Below are 16,994 nucleotides of genomic sequence, written 5' to 3'. Positions count from 1 at the left end.
GAATAATATAATACCTGTCCAGAAATTTTCAACATTGACCCAGCGGTATAGACAGTAATAAAGGATTTTCGGCTGAGCTTGTTATTTTTGTTTCGAAATGGACCCAGCGGGTAATTCTAGAACAACAGCAGGCTCTACTGGTGATGATCTGGAACCGCCAATGGCATCAGTATTGGTTCAAAACCCATCAACAGCCTCTCCTGCACCTACACCAAGATATGGTCAGTTGTTTGTATATGACCGGAAGGTATGGGAATGGTATGGTATGGGTATGGATATGGATATGGGTGTGAGGGAAAAGAGATATTTGTGCTTTGCCAATGTCTGCCAATTGGTCTTTAAACCTAGAGTTCGTGTGTCATGTCTTTAGCGTCCTTGTCTGTTTTTCGCTTTTTGTTTGTACTTAACTCTCCTTGAATTTTTTTTTCCTTGCGTTTTCTGTGCGTTACCGGATCAGTCTGCTATTAACCACTCAAGTGATCGGTAAAGGAATTTGGAAGTTTTGTGAAGTGAAAAATAATTTAATTTCGTGAATTTAAAGTTATATTCCTCAGTTTGAAGTGTTAATTTAAATATTGGTAGTTCTGATCATGTTTTTCAGTATTGCAAATTTGTATCATTTCAGAAAGGCTGTCACACTGTCCCCATGTGTGAACTTCGGTTCGCTTGACGTGCGTTCCTAATTTGCAGAAGACTTCATTACTTTGCTTCACCATACGATACAGTTCCGAGTGTCGTCCAAGAAGTCGATTGGATCATCGATTTGTGGAATTTACTTCAGCACGCTTGGAATTTATCTACTTCAGCTCACTTGGAATTTATTTACTTCAGCACCCTTGAAAATACTGTTATACAAGCCATGATTATGAAAACAACGCCTTCTGTGTCTTCAGCTTAACAAATTTAAGTACATTATTACTTAGGTACCATTAGTAGTTTAAATAGGATATTGGCCAAGTTATGTAATTACTATTTTAATTATAATTACAAAATATTGAAATAGTTTATTTTCATCCTGATATTGAGAATCTATTCCCCCACATTTTGGTGTGCTCACCAGGGCCAGATATATATTACGGGGAATTTTCTCTGATATCAGGTTTGAAAACAAGTTAGGTTTTGATGCAGATTAGTAATTTTTGGAAAGTGTGATCAGTTTTGATATTTTTAGACTTAACCTAGTGACTGAGGAATAGTATTTATTGGGGGATATATTCCAGTGTTTGTTACTCTGTTCATTAGTCTATCGCTTAAAAATAGTGAGTTTTCACATGTGAAATTTCCAAATTCATAGCTGAGTCAGTATGACTGCGTAGTTGATTGTTTTGATGCTGTTTGTAATTTTTTCTTTTTGGCATAATGAGTGAGAATGTAAGGTTAACTGTTTTGATGTTGAAGTATGGATCGTTTGGTGAATGTTTGGTTGGAAGTTTAGATTTTTTTTTCGCATTTCATTACTTACTCTAGCTTGTCGAAAGAATTGGAAAATTGACTCAGGAGTAATTTTCAATTGTTCTTCCATTAAAATTCTAAAAACATGGACAGTTATGAATTTTGGGAGAATAAGGGGAAGAGTTTGGGTTTTTCTGGGGAAACACTCATTAATTTCATTGAAAAACGAGAGCATGAAGTTGCTGAACGGGATGAGAGGGCTACTAAAAGAGAACAAGATAAAATCAAAGCTGAAACGGAACTGTTAGCAATACAAGCTAAAGAAAGGGAGAAAGAGAGAGCTCATGAATTAAGAGTTTTAGAATTGAGTGGATCTGGTGGGAGTGGTAATCCTGAAATTAGAGTAATACCAGCTGAAACTATCAAACCACCTTATTTTAAAGATGGTGACGATCTTGTTGCTTATCTTGATAGATTTGAGCGTATTGCTACATTGTATAAGTGGGATAAGGAACTTTGGCCTGCTAAACTAGGTAGTTTATTACAGGGTAGAGCTTTGGAGATTTATTATTCTATTGACATGGATGTGTCTGCAAATTTTTATTTACTCAAGGCTGCTTTACTCAGAGGTTTTAAAAAGACCAGTGACTCTTATAGGAAAGATTTCCGTAGTGCTAGAATAGATTCTAAGTCTACTTATGAGCAATTCATGAATTCATTGTCAAAGTTATTCACTTATTGGTATAGAAGTTTGGAGCTTTATGAAACTTACGAGAATCTTAGAGATCTAGTTGTGATGGATCAGTTCATGAGTACTGTTAGTAAGAGTTACGGGTTTTCTAAAAGAAAGAAAACCAAAATCTCGCGAACAGATGGCTTGTCTTGCAGACACCTATGCCTCTGCACATGGTACTTATCCTAAAGATTTCAATAAAACTAGAGTTGGCAATCCAGTTCCAAATCTTGAGAACAAGTTTAGTGTAAAGAGTGATGGCAAACCTAATAACCAAACAAAACAAGGTGTTTCTAAAATTAAATGCTATTCTTGTGGTCAGCCAGGACACATTACCAGTAACTGTCCCAATAAACCAAAACCTCATGAAAACAAAATTGAAATCGGTAATGTTTTGGATGACAAAACCACTAAAGGTCCCATGACAAGTGGTACTGTAAATGGCACTTGGGTATCCACAATTCTTCGTGATACTGGTTGTTCTGGATTAATAATTTCAGATATTTTGGTTCCTCAACCTAAGGGTAATGTGAAAATGAGTAAACTTACTGATTACTTGGGTCGTGTTGATGAATTCCCTGTTGTAGAGTTTATCTTAGATGTCCATGGTTTACTGGTTGGTGTAATGCTGTTAGAGCACCCATTAAGTATTGCTCTGTCTTATTAGGCAACATACCTGGAGTTGCAAACCTAGCTCAAATTGAATCTGCTGATGTTAATAGTCATGAAATCAATGCAGTAACCAGAAGTCAAAGTAAGTCAACCTCTAGGAACACTAAGCATCCTAAATTTTGTGTTGATGTAGCTAATCTAAACATTTCTCACTCTGATTTCAAGACTGAACAGCAGCAATGTAACTCTCTTTGCAACATTCGTGAGTATTGTAAGAATGATGAAGTCTTTACTTCAAAGAATGGTTTACAGTACAAATATCTGGAAGTTGATGGTTTGATTTATCGCAAGATCCTTGCATGTAACAATAAGAAGTTGCTTAACAAAGTATGTCTGGTTGTACCAAAGAAATTTGTTAATCTTGTATTACAGCTTTCTCATGATATTCCCATAGCTGGTCATTTCTCATAGAAAGACTTTTGTCAAAATTAATGAACTATTTTATTGACAAGGAATGACTAAAGATATATATAATTATTGTAAGTCGTGTGACAGGTGCCAGAAAACAACTAGTCACGGGAGAGTGAAGAAGGCTCCATTAGTTAAATTGCCAGTCATCTCAACACCATTTTACAAAGTTGCAATTGATATTGTAGGTCCTATTAAACCAATGTCTTCTGAAGGCCATCAGTATATATTGACCCTTATTGATTATGCTTCAGGATTTCCAGATGCTGTTCCTCTGAAATCCATTACATCGGTAGACATAGCTGAAGCATTAGTAACTATCTTTTCTCGGGTTGGTATTCCAAGAGAGATACTCTCTGATAGGGTCCTCAGTTCAAATCTGAACTAATGGATCAAGTGCATGTCTTCTGGGAGTTCGCCCATTGTTTACTACGCCATATCACCCCGCTGCCAATGGTAAGATTGAAAGGCAACATTCTGTCTTAAAATCAATTCTAAAGAAATTGTGCTCTCTTAAGCCTAATCTATGGCATAAGTTCATCCCTGCAGCATTATTCTCTATGAGAGAGATCCCTAGTGACAGTTCAGGTTTCTCACCTTTTTGAGATTCTTTATGGGAGGCAAGTTCGTGGTCCTTTGAGTATTTTGTTGGATGTATGGTCCAACAAGAATTTGGATGACGAAGAGACTAATCTTTACAGGTTTGTAATTGAATTAAGGGAACGGTTAGCGGAGACAACAGACCTAGTTAGTAGTAATATGAATATATCTATGGATAAATATAAGTCCTATTTTGATGTAAAAACTAGCAAGAGAAATTTAAATACAGGTGATGAAGTATTGCTGCTAATTCCAGACAGCTTCAACAAATTTCAAATAGCTTGGACAGGACCACATAAAGTTGTAAGGAGAATAGGTCCAGTTGATTACCTTATCAATGTCAATGGAAAAGAGAAATTGTATCATATTAATTTACTTAAGAAATATTTCCGGAGAAGTGATATTACATGTAATTTTGTTGGTGACTTGAATGAAGATTTCACTAAAGTATCAAATTTCAAGCATTATGTTAATAAAGTTTCACTCATTACAGATGAAGATGATGAACTTTTAAATGTGCCTAAAGGAGGAATAATCACTTTGGACTCTTGCAGGAGCACAGTGAACATTGGACCTTGTCTGAATTCCAAACAAGTTGAAGATGTCAACACTTTATTAGAAGAGTTTGATGGTACCTTTTCTGATATTCCTGGAAAGACATCAGCTATTGAACATCATATAAGTGTACAAAGCAAGGAGCCATTTCAAAGGAAAAGTTATCCTATTCCTGTACATCTTAAAGCTGCTTTTGAGAATGAAGTCAGATCTCTATTGAATCATAATATAATAGAACCCTCTAATTCCTCGTATGTATTACCATCATTATTACTTAAGAAAGCAGACAAGTCACATAGATTGGTCATAGATTTTAGAAATCTCAACTCAATATCAGAATTTGATTGTAAGCCAATGCCATCTTTTGAGGAAGAATTGCATAAATTTTCTAATTATACCTATATTTCAGAGATTGACATCTGTAAAGCTTACCATCAAATTCCTCTCACAGAAGCAAGTAAAAAGTACACTGCATTCCAAACGCCATTAGGTTTAATGCAGTATAAAATGATGCCATTTGGTCTCCATTCTGCTTGTGCTACGTACATAAAACTAATGAGAAAATTGCTAAATGGTTTGGATTTTGTTGCTTGTTACTTTGATAATATTTTTGTAATTTCTAAATCTTGGGAAGTACATTTGGAACATTTAAGTAAAGTTTTGATTCGTCTTAAAGAATTTGGTTTAACTGCCAAGCCCAGTAAATGTTTTATTGGATATAAAGAAATCACTTTTTTGGGTCATAAAGTAACTCCAGATGGAATTTTTCCTTTAGATGATAAAGTTAAATGCATTCTTGATAGTGATGTTCCAGATACTAAAAAGAAACTTAGAAGTTTTTTGGGAACTATTAACTTTTACAGAAGGTATATTCCTAATAGTTCAAGTAAGTGTACATCTGACATCCTATCTCAAGAAAGGCATTTCAGAACCATTGATTTTAAGTGTAGAAGCTGTAGAGGAGTTCAATCACCTTAAATCTTGTCTAGCAGATTCTTCAATTCTTAAAATTCCTGATGTTAATAAACCATTTTGCCTTCGAACTGATAGTTCATCTTATGGATTAGGTGCTGTTCTATTCCAGTACTATGATGACATTCCTCACCCAATCGCTTATGCAGGTGTACAACTCTTACCCAGACAAATGAACTACTCATGCATTGAGAGAGAATGTTTAGCCATTGTGTGGGCTATTCAGAAATTCTCATTCTATTTGCTGGGAAAACCATTTTTCCTAGAGACTGATCACAAACCTTTGACATATTTGGAGCAATTTAAAGGTTCAAACAGTCGCCTATTACGGTGGTCTTTAGCTTTGCAACCATACGTGTTTAATATTGTACATATAGCTGGTGATAGGAATCATATTGCAGATTTCTTAAGCAGAAGCAAATGATTTTTTTTTTGAGAAATTGGGTAATTTTGGTTTGGGTATTTATTTTTTCCCCTTTTCCCTCATTGAAAGGTGATAATTTTATCTTATTAGGGGGGCATGTGAGGGAAAAGAGATATTTGTGCTTTGCCAATGTCTGCCAATTGGTCTTTAAACCTAGAGTTCGTGTGTCATGTCTTTAGCGTCCTTGTCTGTTTTTCGCTTTTTGTTTGTACTTAACTCTCCTTGAATTTTTTTTTCCTTGCGTTTTCTGTGCGTTACCGGATCAGTCTGCTATTAACCACTCAAGTGATCGGTAAAGGAATTTGGAAGTTTTGTGAAGTGAAAAATAATTTAATTTCGTGAATTTAAAGGTATATTCCTCAGTTTGAAGTGTTAATTTAAATATTGGTAGTTCTGATCATGTTTTTCAGTATTGCAAATTTGTATCATTTCAGAAAGGCTGTCACACTGTCCCCATGTGTGAACTTCGGTTCGCTTGACGTGCGTTCCTAATTTGCAGAAGACTTCATTACTTTGCTTCACCATACGATACAGTTCCGAGTGTCGTCAAGAAGTCGATTGGATCATCGATTTGTGGAATTTACTTCAGCACGCTTGGAATTTATCTACTTCAGCTCACTTGGAATTTATTTACTTCAGCACCCTTGAAAATACTGTTATACAAGCCATGATTATGAAAACAACGCCTTCTGTGTCTTCAGCTTAACAAATTTAAGTACATTATTACTTAGGTACCATTAGTAGTTTAAATAGGATATTGGCCAAGTTATGTAATTACTATTTTAATTATAATTACAAAATATTGAAATAGTTTATTTTCATCCTGATATTGAGAATCTATTCCCCCACAATGGGTATGGAATGGATTTGGGCATGGGTATAGGTATGAGTATGGTAAGAATATGGGTATGGGTATGGGTATGGGGATAGGTATGGGTGTGGACAGATATGGGTATGGGTATAGGTATGGGTATGGTACAGATATGGGTATAGGTAGGGGTATGGATATGCACAGATATGGGTATGCATTTGGAATGGATATGGGTATGGGTATAGTTATGGGTATAGTACAGATATAGGTATGGTATAAATATGGGTATTGGTATGATACAGATATGGGTATGGGTATGGTTATGTGCATGGGAATAGGTATGGATATGGTACAGATACGAGTATGAGTATGGGTAAGATGCAGATATGGGTATGGTATGGGTATAGGTATGGGCATGGGTATGGTACAGTTATGGGTATGGGTATAGGTTAGGTATGGGTATGGTATGGTATGGTATGAGTATGGGTATGGTACGGATATGGGAACTAGCAAATGTGAGCAATAGCGAGCATCTGCTAGTAAAGATATTAAAATGAAAACATAAAGAAATAGAAGATATAAAATAAAAAGAAAATATGGGTTATAATCGCAAAAATTCACATTAAAAACCACAGTGAAAAAATAAAAATAAAGTTAAAACTAAAAATAAAAACAATGAAAATAAAAATTATGGAAATAAAATGAAAAATACTAAATATGAAAAATCTTAAAAAAAGAATAATAATGAGAAATAGAAAATAATTGGAGTAAAAACTAAATGTTTGAAGTAAAAAATAATAATAATTAAAATAATAAAAACAAGAATGAGAAAAATTATGTAAATAGAAAGTATAAATAAAAAATGAAGATAAAAGATAATAAAAATTCAAAAGAATAAGAAATAATAAAAATGCCAGCTAAAATAAGAAATAAATATAAAAACACAATTTAGAATGTATAAAAACAATGAAAACCAAAATTTAAAAAATATTGAAACAAAAATAATAAAATCAGAGGAAAATTAAAAGAAACTGAAGTACCAATAATAAAAATAAACATGAAATTTTAAAAATAAATAATAAATATTTAGACAGGAAAATAAGAAAATAACAGAACTGAGAAATGTCAATGAAAATTATAAAAATAAAATTGTTAAAAATAACATAAAGATATATAAAAGTTAAAGATAAAAGTATTACAAAAATGAAAATAGTAAGAATCGAAAAGGAATAATACCAAATTAGAATAATGGAAATAAAATAAGAATAATAACGAAAATAAAATAGTGATAAACGTAAAAATTATAAGAAAAAATAATAATAAAACTACAAAAATAAAAATAACTGAAAATTAAATAAATAAAAGTAAACATAAGACTAAAAAACAATAAAAATAAAATTAAAATAGCAAAAAATTAAAAACAAGAAAAAAGAAAAGAAAAAGTGAGAAATTATGAATAAGTAAAAATTAAAACACTGGAAGATGAAAACAAACATAAATACAATATAAAAATAAGAATAATAAAAATGAAAATAATAAAAAAAATTGTAAGTAATAGAAATAATAAAGGTAGAAACAAAATGCACATTAAGCAGTTGAAATAATAAAAATAAAATTTAATCCATCAATAATAAAAACAAAGTCAGGATTCAAATGAGAAGTAAAAAAAAATACGTGAAGGTTAAAAAATAAAAATTCGGATAATGCAAATTAAAAGTCAAACAATAAAAAAATATAAAAAATAAACAAGAAATACAACAATTATGAAAAATACCAACTATAAAAATAAAAATTATAAGAATAAAAGAATTAAGAGTAGGAAAAACAAAATGATAAAAATAAGATAGTAATAATAATAGAAATATAATTATAATTAAAATAAGTGTAAGAAGAATATAAATAATTAGATAAAAGATAAAAAAATGCGTAAATAAAAGAATAAGAATAATGAAAACAAAAATCAATAAGACATAAATAAACTGAAGAACCTTAATAAAAATATTAAAATGAAAAGTATAAATAGTAAAAGTAACGAAAATAAATCCTACAGTAAAATAAAAATAATGATTAAAAGAATAAAAATAAAAATGATAAAAAAAATTAAAATGTGAATAAGTAAAATACTTAAAACAATAAAAATACAAATACATAATAAAATCTAAAATATGAAATATATGAAACTAAAAAAACATGTTCATAGATATATAAAAAATTACCTACTTCAATTGTCGTGATATTAAAACCACTGTCGAATACATCCGGGGCTTGTGAGTGGTGATAGGTCATCTGTGATTGTTTTGCCAGAAACATGGCTATATGGAATGGAATTGAATTCCTAAGTACGCTGCTGTCAGGAAGCGAAGTTTGGGAATAACAAACTGCCATTTTGTCAATGAAGTTCGGAAACAAATGTTTTTTTTAGTCTTTTAAAGGTGAGGCTCTCCGATGTTATTATTGACGGGCATGCTGTCTTTCGTATTATTATTATTATTATTATTATTATTATTATTATTATTATTATTATTATTATTATTATTATTATTATTCAGAAGATAAACCCATACTCATATACTGTAGAACAATCCTGCTGAGGCCATTCACTTGAAACTGAAGTTTTTGAAGAATATGGTGCTCATTTGGAAGACGTACAGAAGATAATTGGAAATACAGAAAGGAGAGATAGTGATCAGAAAATGAAATAGATATATTAATAAGCTGATTAATAATTAAATAAATAAGAATATAAGTAAATAATTAAAATACAAGGTGAATAGTTTTAGGTTTGTAATGCTTTGCGTCTTCACTTGAACTTTCTTAGATTTTACATGCCATTTGCAAAAGAACCTTGATAAGGGTTTTGAGTGAAGAGTAACTCAAATAGATTTTAGTGTTGCTTTCGATTTAGCACACCATAAGGCACTTATTTTAAAACTTGAGACTCTTGGAATGGGTGGATATGTTTTAGAAATACTTCAAGATTTCCTTATTGGTAGGCAGCAGCGAGTTCTTGTTGATGGGATCTTTAGCGGACCAAGGCCTATAGTCTGGTGTTCCACAAGGTATTGTTCTTGGTCCGCTATTATTTTCATTTTAAACAAGTGATATGGTTGTTGGCCTGGAAAACAAGATTGTTCAATATGCAACACTTGTGGGTATAGTAAAGTCTTCACTTATGAGAAAAGAAGCTACTATTAGTCTCAATCGTGACACGGGGCGGATTAGTGAATGGTGGGGTCAGTGGGGTATTGATTAGCAGATTTCGTGTTGATTTTCCACCCCATCCTCCCCTTCAAGTGGACGGGACTCTGCTGAATGAGTCTGAAGCTTTGACTATACAGTATTGGGTGTAACTTTTGACTCACATCTTACTTTTGAGAAACATCTAATATAAGTGTCAGTAAATGCTGCAAGGACATTCCAATATATTTATAACAATGATAAAATCAACACAATTTGTTTTAGATCATGTGTTCTTCCTTTGCTGGAACACTGTTCTCTGGTGTGGATGTCTGCTTCTGCCAGAGATTTATCTCTTTTAGACAGAGTGATTCGTGGTGGTAGGTTTTTGTACCCTAACGCCAGCAGTGCCCGCTTTTCATAAGTTGTATTTTATAAAGCAGGAGCTAATTCCTGTACGGGGCCAAATAAAGGTGGTTCGTCATACGGGGTTCTTTATGGCTTACCTAAAATTAATAAGCCAGGGGTACCTATGCGTCCTATTCTGTCTTCATATAATACTCCAGATTACAAACTGGAGAAATTCCTCGTACCCCTGCTTGAACCACTTACTACTAACAACTATTCCTTAAAAAACTCTTACGAATTTAAAGAAAAAGTTCTTATCCAAGACTCCGATCCAGTAATGACCAGTTCTGATGTAAAGTCCTTGTTTACAAATGTTCCAGTTGCTGAGACTATAAAGATAATCCTTGATAAGCTATTTCCCGAACCTAACTGAGTTTTTAGAAATTTTAACCGCTCGACTTTTAAAACCTTCTTAGACCTAGCCGTGCTGGACACGGACTTGTTTTTAATGGTAAGTTATTTAAACAAATCGAGGGCATGGCTATGGGTTCACCCATTGGACCCACCTTCGCCAACATCTTCATGTGCCCCCTGGAGGAGCGCATGCTAGACGATTGTCCCTTAGGTTTCCGCCCTCTATTTTATACTAGGTTTGTTGATGATACTTTCCTGCTCTTCAAGCAGGATCATCATGCCGACTCCTTCCTCGAATTCGTCAATACCCAAAACTCCAATATCAGGGTTACGCCCGAGAGGGAGTCCAACCATCAGCTTTCCTTCCTTGACGTCCTTGTTACAAGGCAAAATGATGCTTTTAACACTACTGTTTTTAGCAAACGAACTTTTACCGGATTGGGCTTGAGTTCCTACAGCTCATGCTACTTTAATTTTAAACTTAATTCTGTTTATACATTATTCCACAGAGCTTTACGGCTTACTTCTAACTGGGACATGTTTCACAAGGAATATATATTCTCGGCAAACTATTTTAAAAACAACTGTTTTCCTGCTAATTTTGTCAATAAGATTTGCCGAAAATTACTAAACAATTTCTTCTCCCCCCTCTCCCCCACCCCGCCCAGTAAAATATCCTATTGTACCAAAACTGGAATTTTATGCCAGCTTCCCCTATGTCTGTAAGGAGAGGATTGGAGAGACATACTGGCTGGATGTTGTCTAGTTTATTGGTGGTTCCTTACTGAATCAATGTACAGAATCTTCGAAGTTATAACGTTATTGGCTGGTGCGAGCCGCAAAGTAGTTTTTACAAACAGACAAGGGAAAACAGAGATTATGTTTCGCAGATCTGTGCTTGTCGACAGACAAACAGATGGCGATTGTGAGAGACATAGTAAACGAACAATGATAAACCATATATCAGTGGAAAGGCCAGGAAATTCCACATATTGACATTGCATAAGATTCGAGACAGATTAATGAATACAATGCAGTAGCATAATATATGTGAAATAGCGAGACGTTTGGCGTCTTCACAAATAGAAACATACATACAGTTTGATACAGAAGGTTCGGTGGAACATTATGAGTACATGATCGGAATGCTTGCTTGGCAATGCAAGTAGTGGTGATTGTACATAAATCAAGACAACAATGGTAAGAGAGAAATAGACAGGAATATTGTATGGTAGAAGTTGCGTTCCTTCAAGCGATGGCCGCTGACGCTTGGGAGGGGAGAGAGAGCAGGATGCTTTGTCTACAAGACAACAAAGCATCAAGCTCTCTCTCTCTCTCTCTCTCTCTCTCTCTCTCTCTCTATATATATATATATATATATATATATATATATATATATATATATATATATATATATATATATATATATATATATATATATATATATATATATATATATTGTATATATATTGTCACTACAAAGCCTGAAATCCAGAAGAAAAGGCATTGAAGAAATTCTGACGCCATAGCAAGATTCGAACCCGCATTCCGTATATCAGAGAGAAGTCACATTAACCAACCAACCTCAGAGGGACAGAATTACGTCTATTGACACTACTATGGAATTCAGAATTTCTTCAATTGGATCTTAGTCTTTTTAGTGCCAAGTATATCAAAGAAGTGCGAAGAAATCCGGAAGTTAAGATGCATTGTGGTTATTACACTCATATGGGTACCTGGTAAAAAAGTGACCAATAGATTTATATATATTCTTATGCTGTGGTTTTCATAATGCAGTAATCTCCCCGTGTGTATGTGTGAGTTGTTGTATAACCATGATTTTGTGTTCAGATACGCGTATACCGTAAAAGAGTTAGCGTAGGTAAAATGATTGCACTCTGTGTAGTTTGAGAGGACGACGTATGCGTCGAGCTGAGAGAGACTGAGAGCCTTGTTTGTTGTATAGAGAGCGGTTGTTAGTCCATTTTCAAAACTGCTGAAGTAATGCATTCCATTGGGACGCTATCAAAACACTGTGGAAAAACTTACCACGTAGATAGACGCCCATATACAGAGGAGTCGACACTCAGACCAAAAAGCGTTGTGAAAAGGAGCTGCATTTTTCCGCTCCGCGTCTCTCTCTCTCTCTCTCTCTCTCTCTCTCTCTCTCTCTCTCTCTCTCTCGCTCGCTCGCTCTCGGGATTTTACGAAATGTCCTGTTTTAACGTAATTGATATTTAGATAGACGATGGTCACTCATCCTTTAACTGTTTAATTCCTTAGTAAATGTGTCTGAGTTATCTGAACAGTGTATTTTATTAAGTGTGTGTGTAACGGCGCCTGGTTAAAGACACGAAGCATTTGGTACCAAGGTATTGTAATATAATTATTGGGTTTCAGTGCACTGAAAATAATATCTGCAGTGGTTATATGTAAAGATACCTTTTCACTTTTTAATATTTTTTGTGTTATATGTTTTATGCTTTATCTTTTGAAGAATTTTTCTTTTATACATATATGTGATGTTTGCTATTGCCTTAATTTTTGCTTTACATTTTTTGATATTTAATCTTTTGCAGAGTATACTTCTGTGTCTTTTGTATCCACATTTTTATATGATTGATTTGTTTGCCTTTTTTTAACACGTGGGAATTAATTTACTTACAGTATATTTCTTTTCAATCAAGTTTTGTTATTTAACAATTTAAATTCTTCTTGAATAACCCTTTTGATTAATTAATAAATTAATTTCTGATTTAATTTTGACTGATGATTAATTCAGATTTAATCCAATTTTTCAAGTAATAATAAATTTCCCTGAGACTGTTAATGTCATGTATAATCTTTGAATTTAGAAATAAATTTTTGTATTTAAAATATTATATCAGAGTTTCATTCATTGACCCACCAGTAATTTTGATTTGAATTAGAGATAGAGTGGTGGTGAGATGTTTTCCTTCAAGTAATTGAAGTGAGCTCGAACCAGGAAATGAAATAAATGGAAATACTTGAACTTTTATAATGTTAATGGAGTGACGCCCTTAGATTTTACCTCACACCTGTTTAACAGAACTTAATCTGCTTTCTTTCATGATTGATAAGTTTTATAAAGGGATCACTGTTGCCTTTAGAGAAATCAGTCGTCTTGTATGTGTGATGAGGTTCAGGTGTCTGGCTTTTGTGAGGTAACTATAATTGTTGAATAAATGGTAAGTTTGGTAATCAAATATCAAGCACTTAGATACCAGGTTTGATTTAAAGAACAGACACTGGACACTCCGGGGTCACCATATATAAATGGTGCACTAGACTCCGGGACAAGCACTTAGATATCAGGTTTGATTTGAAGAACAGACACAAGACCATTTCCCCCATATATAAATGGTGCCTTCGACTCCGGGACAAGCACTTAGATATCAGGTTTGATTTGAAGAACAGACACTGGACGCTTCGTCACATATTTAAGTGGTGCCCAAGACCCTGTGAAAACAGATCACAAATATCACTCTGGTGTATACTGGTGGTGTTAGGGACATATTTTATTAGGAGAGTGACCATACAGTTCTTTTATTTTATGAGGAGAGTGACCATATAATTGTTCTTTGCATTTTGGGATAGTGACCATATAATTGTTTTTTGCATTTTATTGTGTTGAATTGTTGTCATATTGAATTATTAGTTGGGTAACTGAGAGAGATGGCTCCCTTCGATGTTCAAGAGTTTTTAGCAAATCCCTCCATCCAAGAGTTATCTGAAATCACTCTGACTAAAGCACAGTGGAGTGAGATAGCAGTCGCATATGGTGGTCAGGTGTCTGCCAACATGGTAAAGGCACAAATAAAATTCATTGCAATCAAAGCATTGATGGACTCTGGTAAAATAGATGAAGAGCTCGGAGAAGCTCAAGAATTGTTGAACGCAGCTGAGGCAGAACTTATACATAAACATGGGCAAAAGAAAGAGAAAAGTGATGCAGAAGCAGAGCTTAGACGTCTAGAAGCAGAAGCAAATTTGATTAAGCTGAAGATGCAGGCTGAAAGAGAGAGAATGCAGGCTGAAAGAGAAAAATGCAGGCAGAAAGAGAAAGAGAAGACAGAGAAAACGAGAAAGAAAAGAAAGAGAAGAAGAGAAAGCTGCTGAAGAATTAAGAAAAATAGCAGAAGAAGAAAGAGAAATAGCTAGACACAAGAGAGAGATGGAAAGGTTGAAAGCTACAGCTGAATTGCCCGTAACAACTTCTAACCCAACCCTACTCAAGGTGATTCAGACCCTGTATTTGATGTAGTAAGAGTGCAGAAGTTAATTCCAAAATTTACAGAAGAAGCTCCAGATGAGTTTTTTGATCACTTTGAGAAAGTGGCTGCAGGAATGGGATGGCCAGAGGATAAATGGTCAGTCTTGTTGCAGAGTGTTCTCATTGGTAAAGGAAGAAGTGCCTATTTAGCCTTATCAGCTGATCAGTGTAAAGAGTACAAGGTACTTAAACACAATGTGCTACAAGTTTACCAGATGACCACTGAATATTATAATGAAAGATTCAGATCTTTGAGAAAGGATGACCAGATAACTTTCTTGGATTATGCCTACAAAGTGAGAAGATGTTTTAAACGATGGTTGGAGGCTGCTAAAGTTAAAACATTTGAAGATCTTGAAGAATTAGTTGTTCTTGAACAATATCTTAGGGGAATTCCTGAACACATAAGAGCCTATTTGAGAGAGAGAGAGGTGAATAAACTTGACAAAGCTGCTACACTTAGCGAGGACTTTAACATCATAAGCAGCAGAAGGAACTATAATGTCAAGTACCCAAATCAACGCACGGGTTTTAGGTCTCATCCAAATTTCAGGAGCAGGTTTAATGGGAATCCTACAAGTGGTAAATGTCAAAATCCTCGTATAATAATGTTGCAAGGCAGTTTACAGAAGCCTAATGTTGCCTGCTACAAGTGTGGAAGAGCAGGACACTTCAGTTGGGAGTGTCATCAGACACATTGGCAGTCCAAACCAGTTGGTCAAGTAGTAAGAAATGACCAGGTGAAACAGACTACAAAGAACAATGTGGGGAGGAGTCAAGCTCCAGTGAAGACTGAGACTAAACAAGCTGAATGTTTAGCAACCAGTGGAAATGTAACTTCAAGCAGTGAGTGGCTGAGCAGTGTGGAGGCTTTTAAGCCATATATCTATGAGGGTACGCTGACAACTCCAGGAGGAAGTGTGCAGGTACCAGTCAAGGTGTTACGTGATACAGGGAGCAACCATAGTGTGGTAGTCCGTGGTGCTCACCCCCAGTTGGAGGAGAATCTTACAGAAGATTCTGTTATTTTGAAGGGTATAGGAGGAGAAGAGGTAACTCCTATATGCCGCTTACACCTGTCATGTGAATTAGTGACAGGAGATGTTGATTTTGCTGTAAAGGACTCACTGGCTGTTGAAGGTGTACATGTTCTGTTAGGGAATGAAGTTGGTAGTGTGCCATTTGTTCCTTGTCCTATAGTGACAGATAAACCATTGAGGATTAGTGCTACGGTAGATTTGGAGAAGAATAACCCCCACCTATTTCCTAGCTGTGTGACTACTAGGAGTATGAAGAGGATTATGCCTGTAAGTGAAGAGACTGAGGATTTACCCACTCAAGAAGGATCATTGAGCTTAGAAGAGTTGTTCCAGAGAAATGATACTTCCCCTAGTGCTGATCAAGAAGAGGTTTCCCAAGAAGAAGCTGTCGTCCCTGAAGAGACTCTGAGTAGTCAAGATGTTCCTGAAGATAACAGTGAAACTACAGTAGCTGAGTTAGCAGATATTGAGAGCTCAACCCTTGAAGTTGGTCAGGTGACCAGGGAGAAGCTAATGGAACTGCAGAAGAAGGATACATCATTAGCTGAGTTGTTTTTCAGAGTTGTTGATCAAGAAGAGATGCAACAAACTCCTACCTGTTATTATCTGAAGGAAGGTTTGCTAATGAGGAAGCATAGACCTGCAGATATACCAGGAGATGATGAATGGGGCGAATATCATCAAATTTTGATCCCACATCCATTGAGGAAGCAAGTAGTAGCAGTAGCTCATGAGTCTGGACATATGGGAATCAGGAAGACTGTGGAGAAGACCATGAAATATTTTTTCTGGCCTGGACTTCACAAAGATGTTAGCAAGTTCTGTCGGGAGTGTCATACCTGCCAGATAGCTGGAAAGCCAAATGAAACCATTCAGAAAGCCCCCCCTACAACCTATAGAAGTTAGAGGAGAACCCTTTAGCAAGGTGATTATAGATATGGTTGGACCACTGCCGAAGACGAAGAAGGGTCATGAGTATCTGTTAACAGTGATGTGTCCTGTGACAAGATATCCTGAGGCAATCCCTGTTAGAAACATATCTGCTAAGATAGTTGCTGAGAAACTAGTGGAGTTTTTCTCAAAGTTTGGGATACCTGAAATTGTACAAAGTGATAGAGGAACCAATTTTACTTCCAAACTGTTTCAGGATGTGA

At 34.9% G+C, this 16,994-nt stretch overlaps 1 protein-coding gene across 1 annotated transcript; it reads left to right on the top strand.

The window, feature by feature from the left end:
• The first annotated feature begins 1,537 nt into the window (after positions 1-1,537).
• On the top strand, positions 1,538-3,208 carry LOC136827179 (uncharacterized). Its single transcript, XM_067084949.1, is given in 3 exon segments — positions 1,538-2,209; positions 2,265-2,706; positions 2,709-3,208. Coding segments are annotated over 3 exon segments (1,614 nt in total).
• The last annotated feature ends 13,786 nt before the right edge of the window (positions 3,209-16,994 follow it).

Source organism: Macrobrachium rosenbergii, chromosome 41, assembly GCF_040412425.1.
Source record: "Macrobrachium rosenbergii isolate ZJJX-2024 chromosome 41, ASM4041242v1, whole genome shotgun sequence".
Lineage (NCBI taxonomy): Eukaryota > Metazoa > Arthropoda > Malacostraca > Decapoda > Palaemonidae > Macrobrachium > Macrobrachium rosenbergii.
This window is presented reverse-complemented; position numbering and strand designations above follow the sequence as displayed.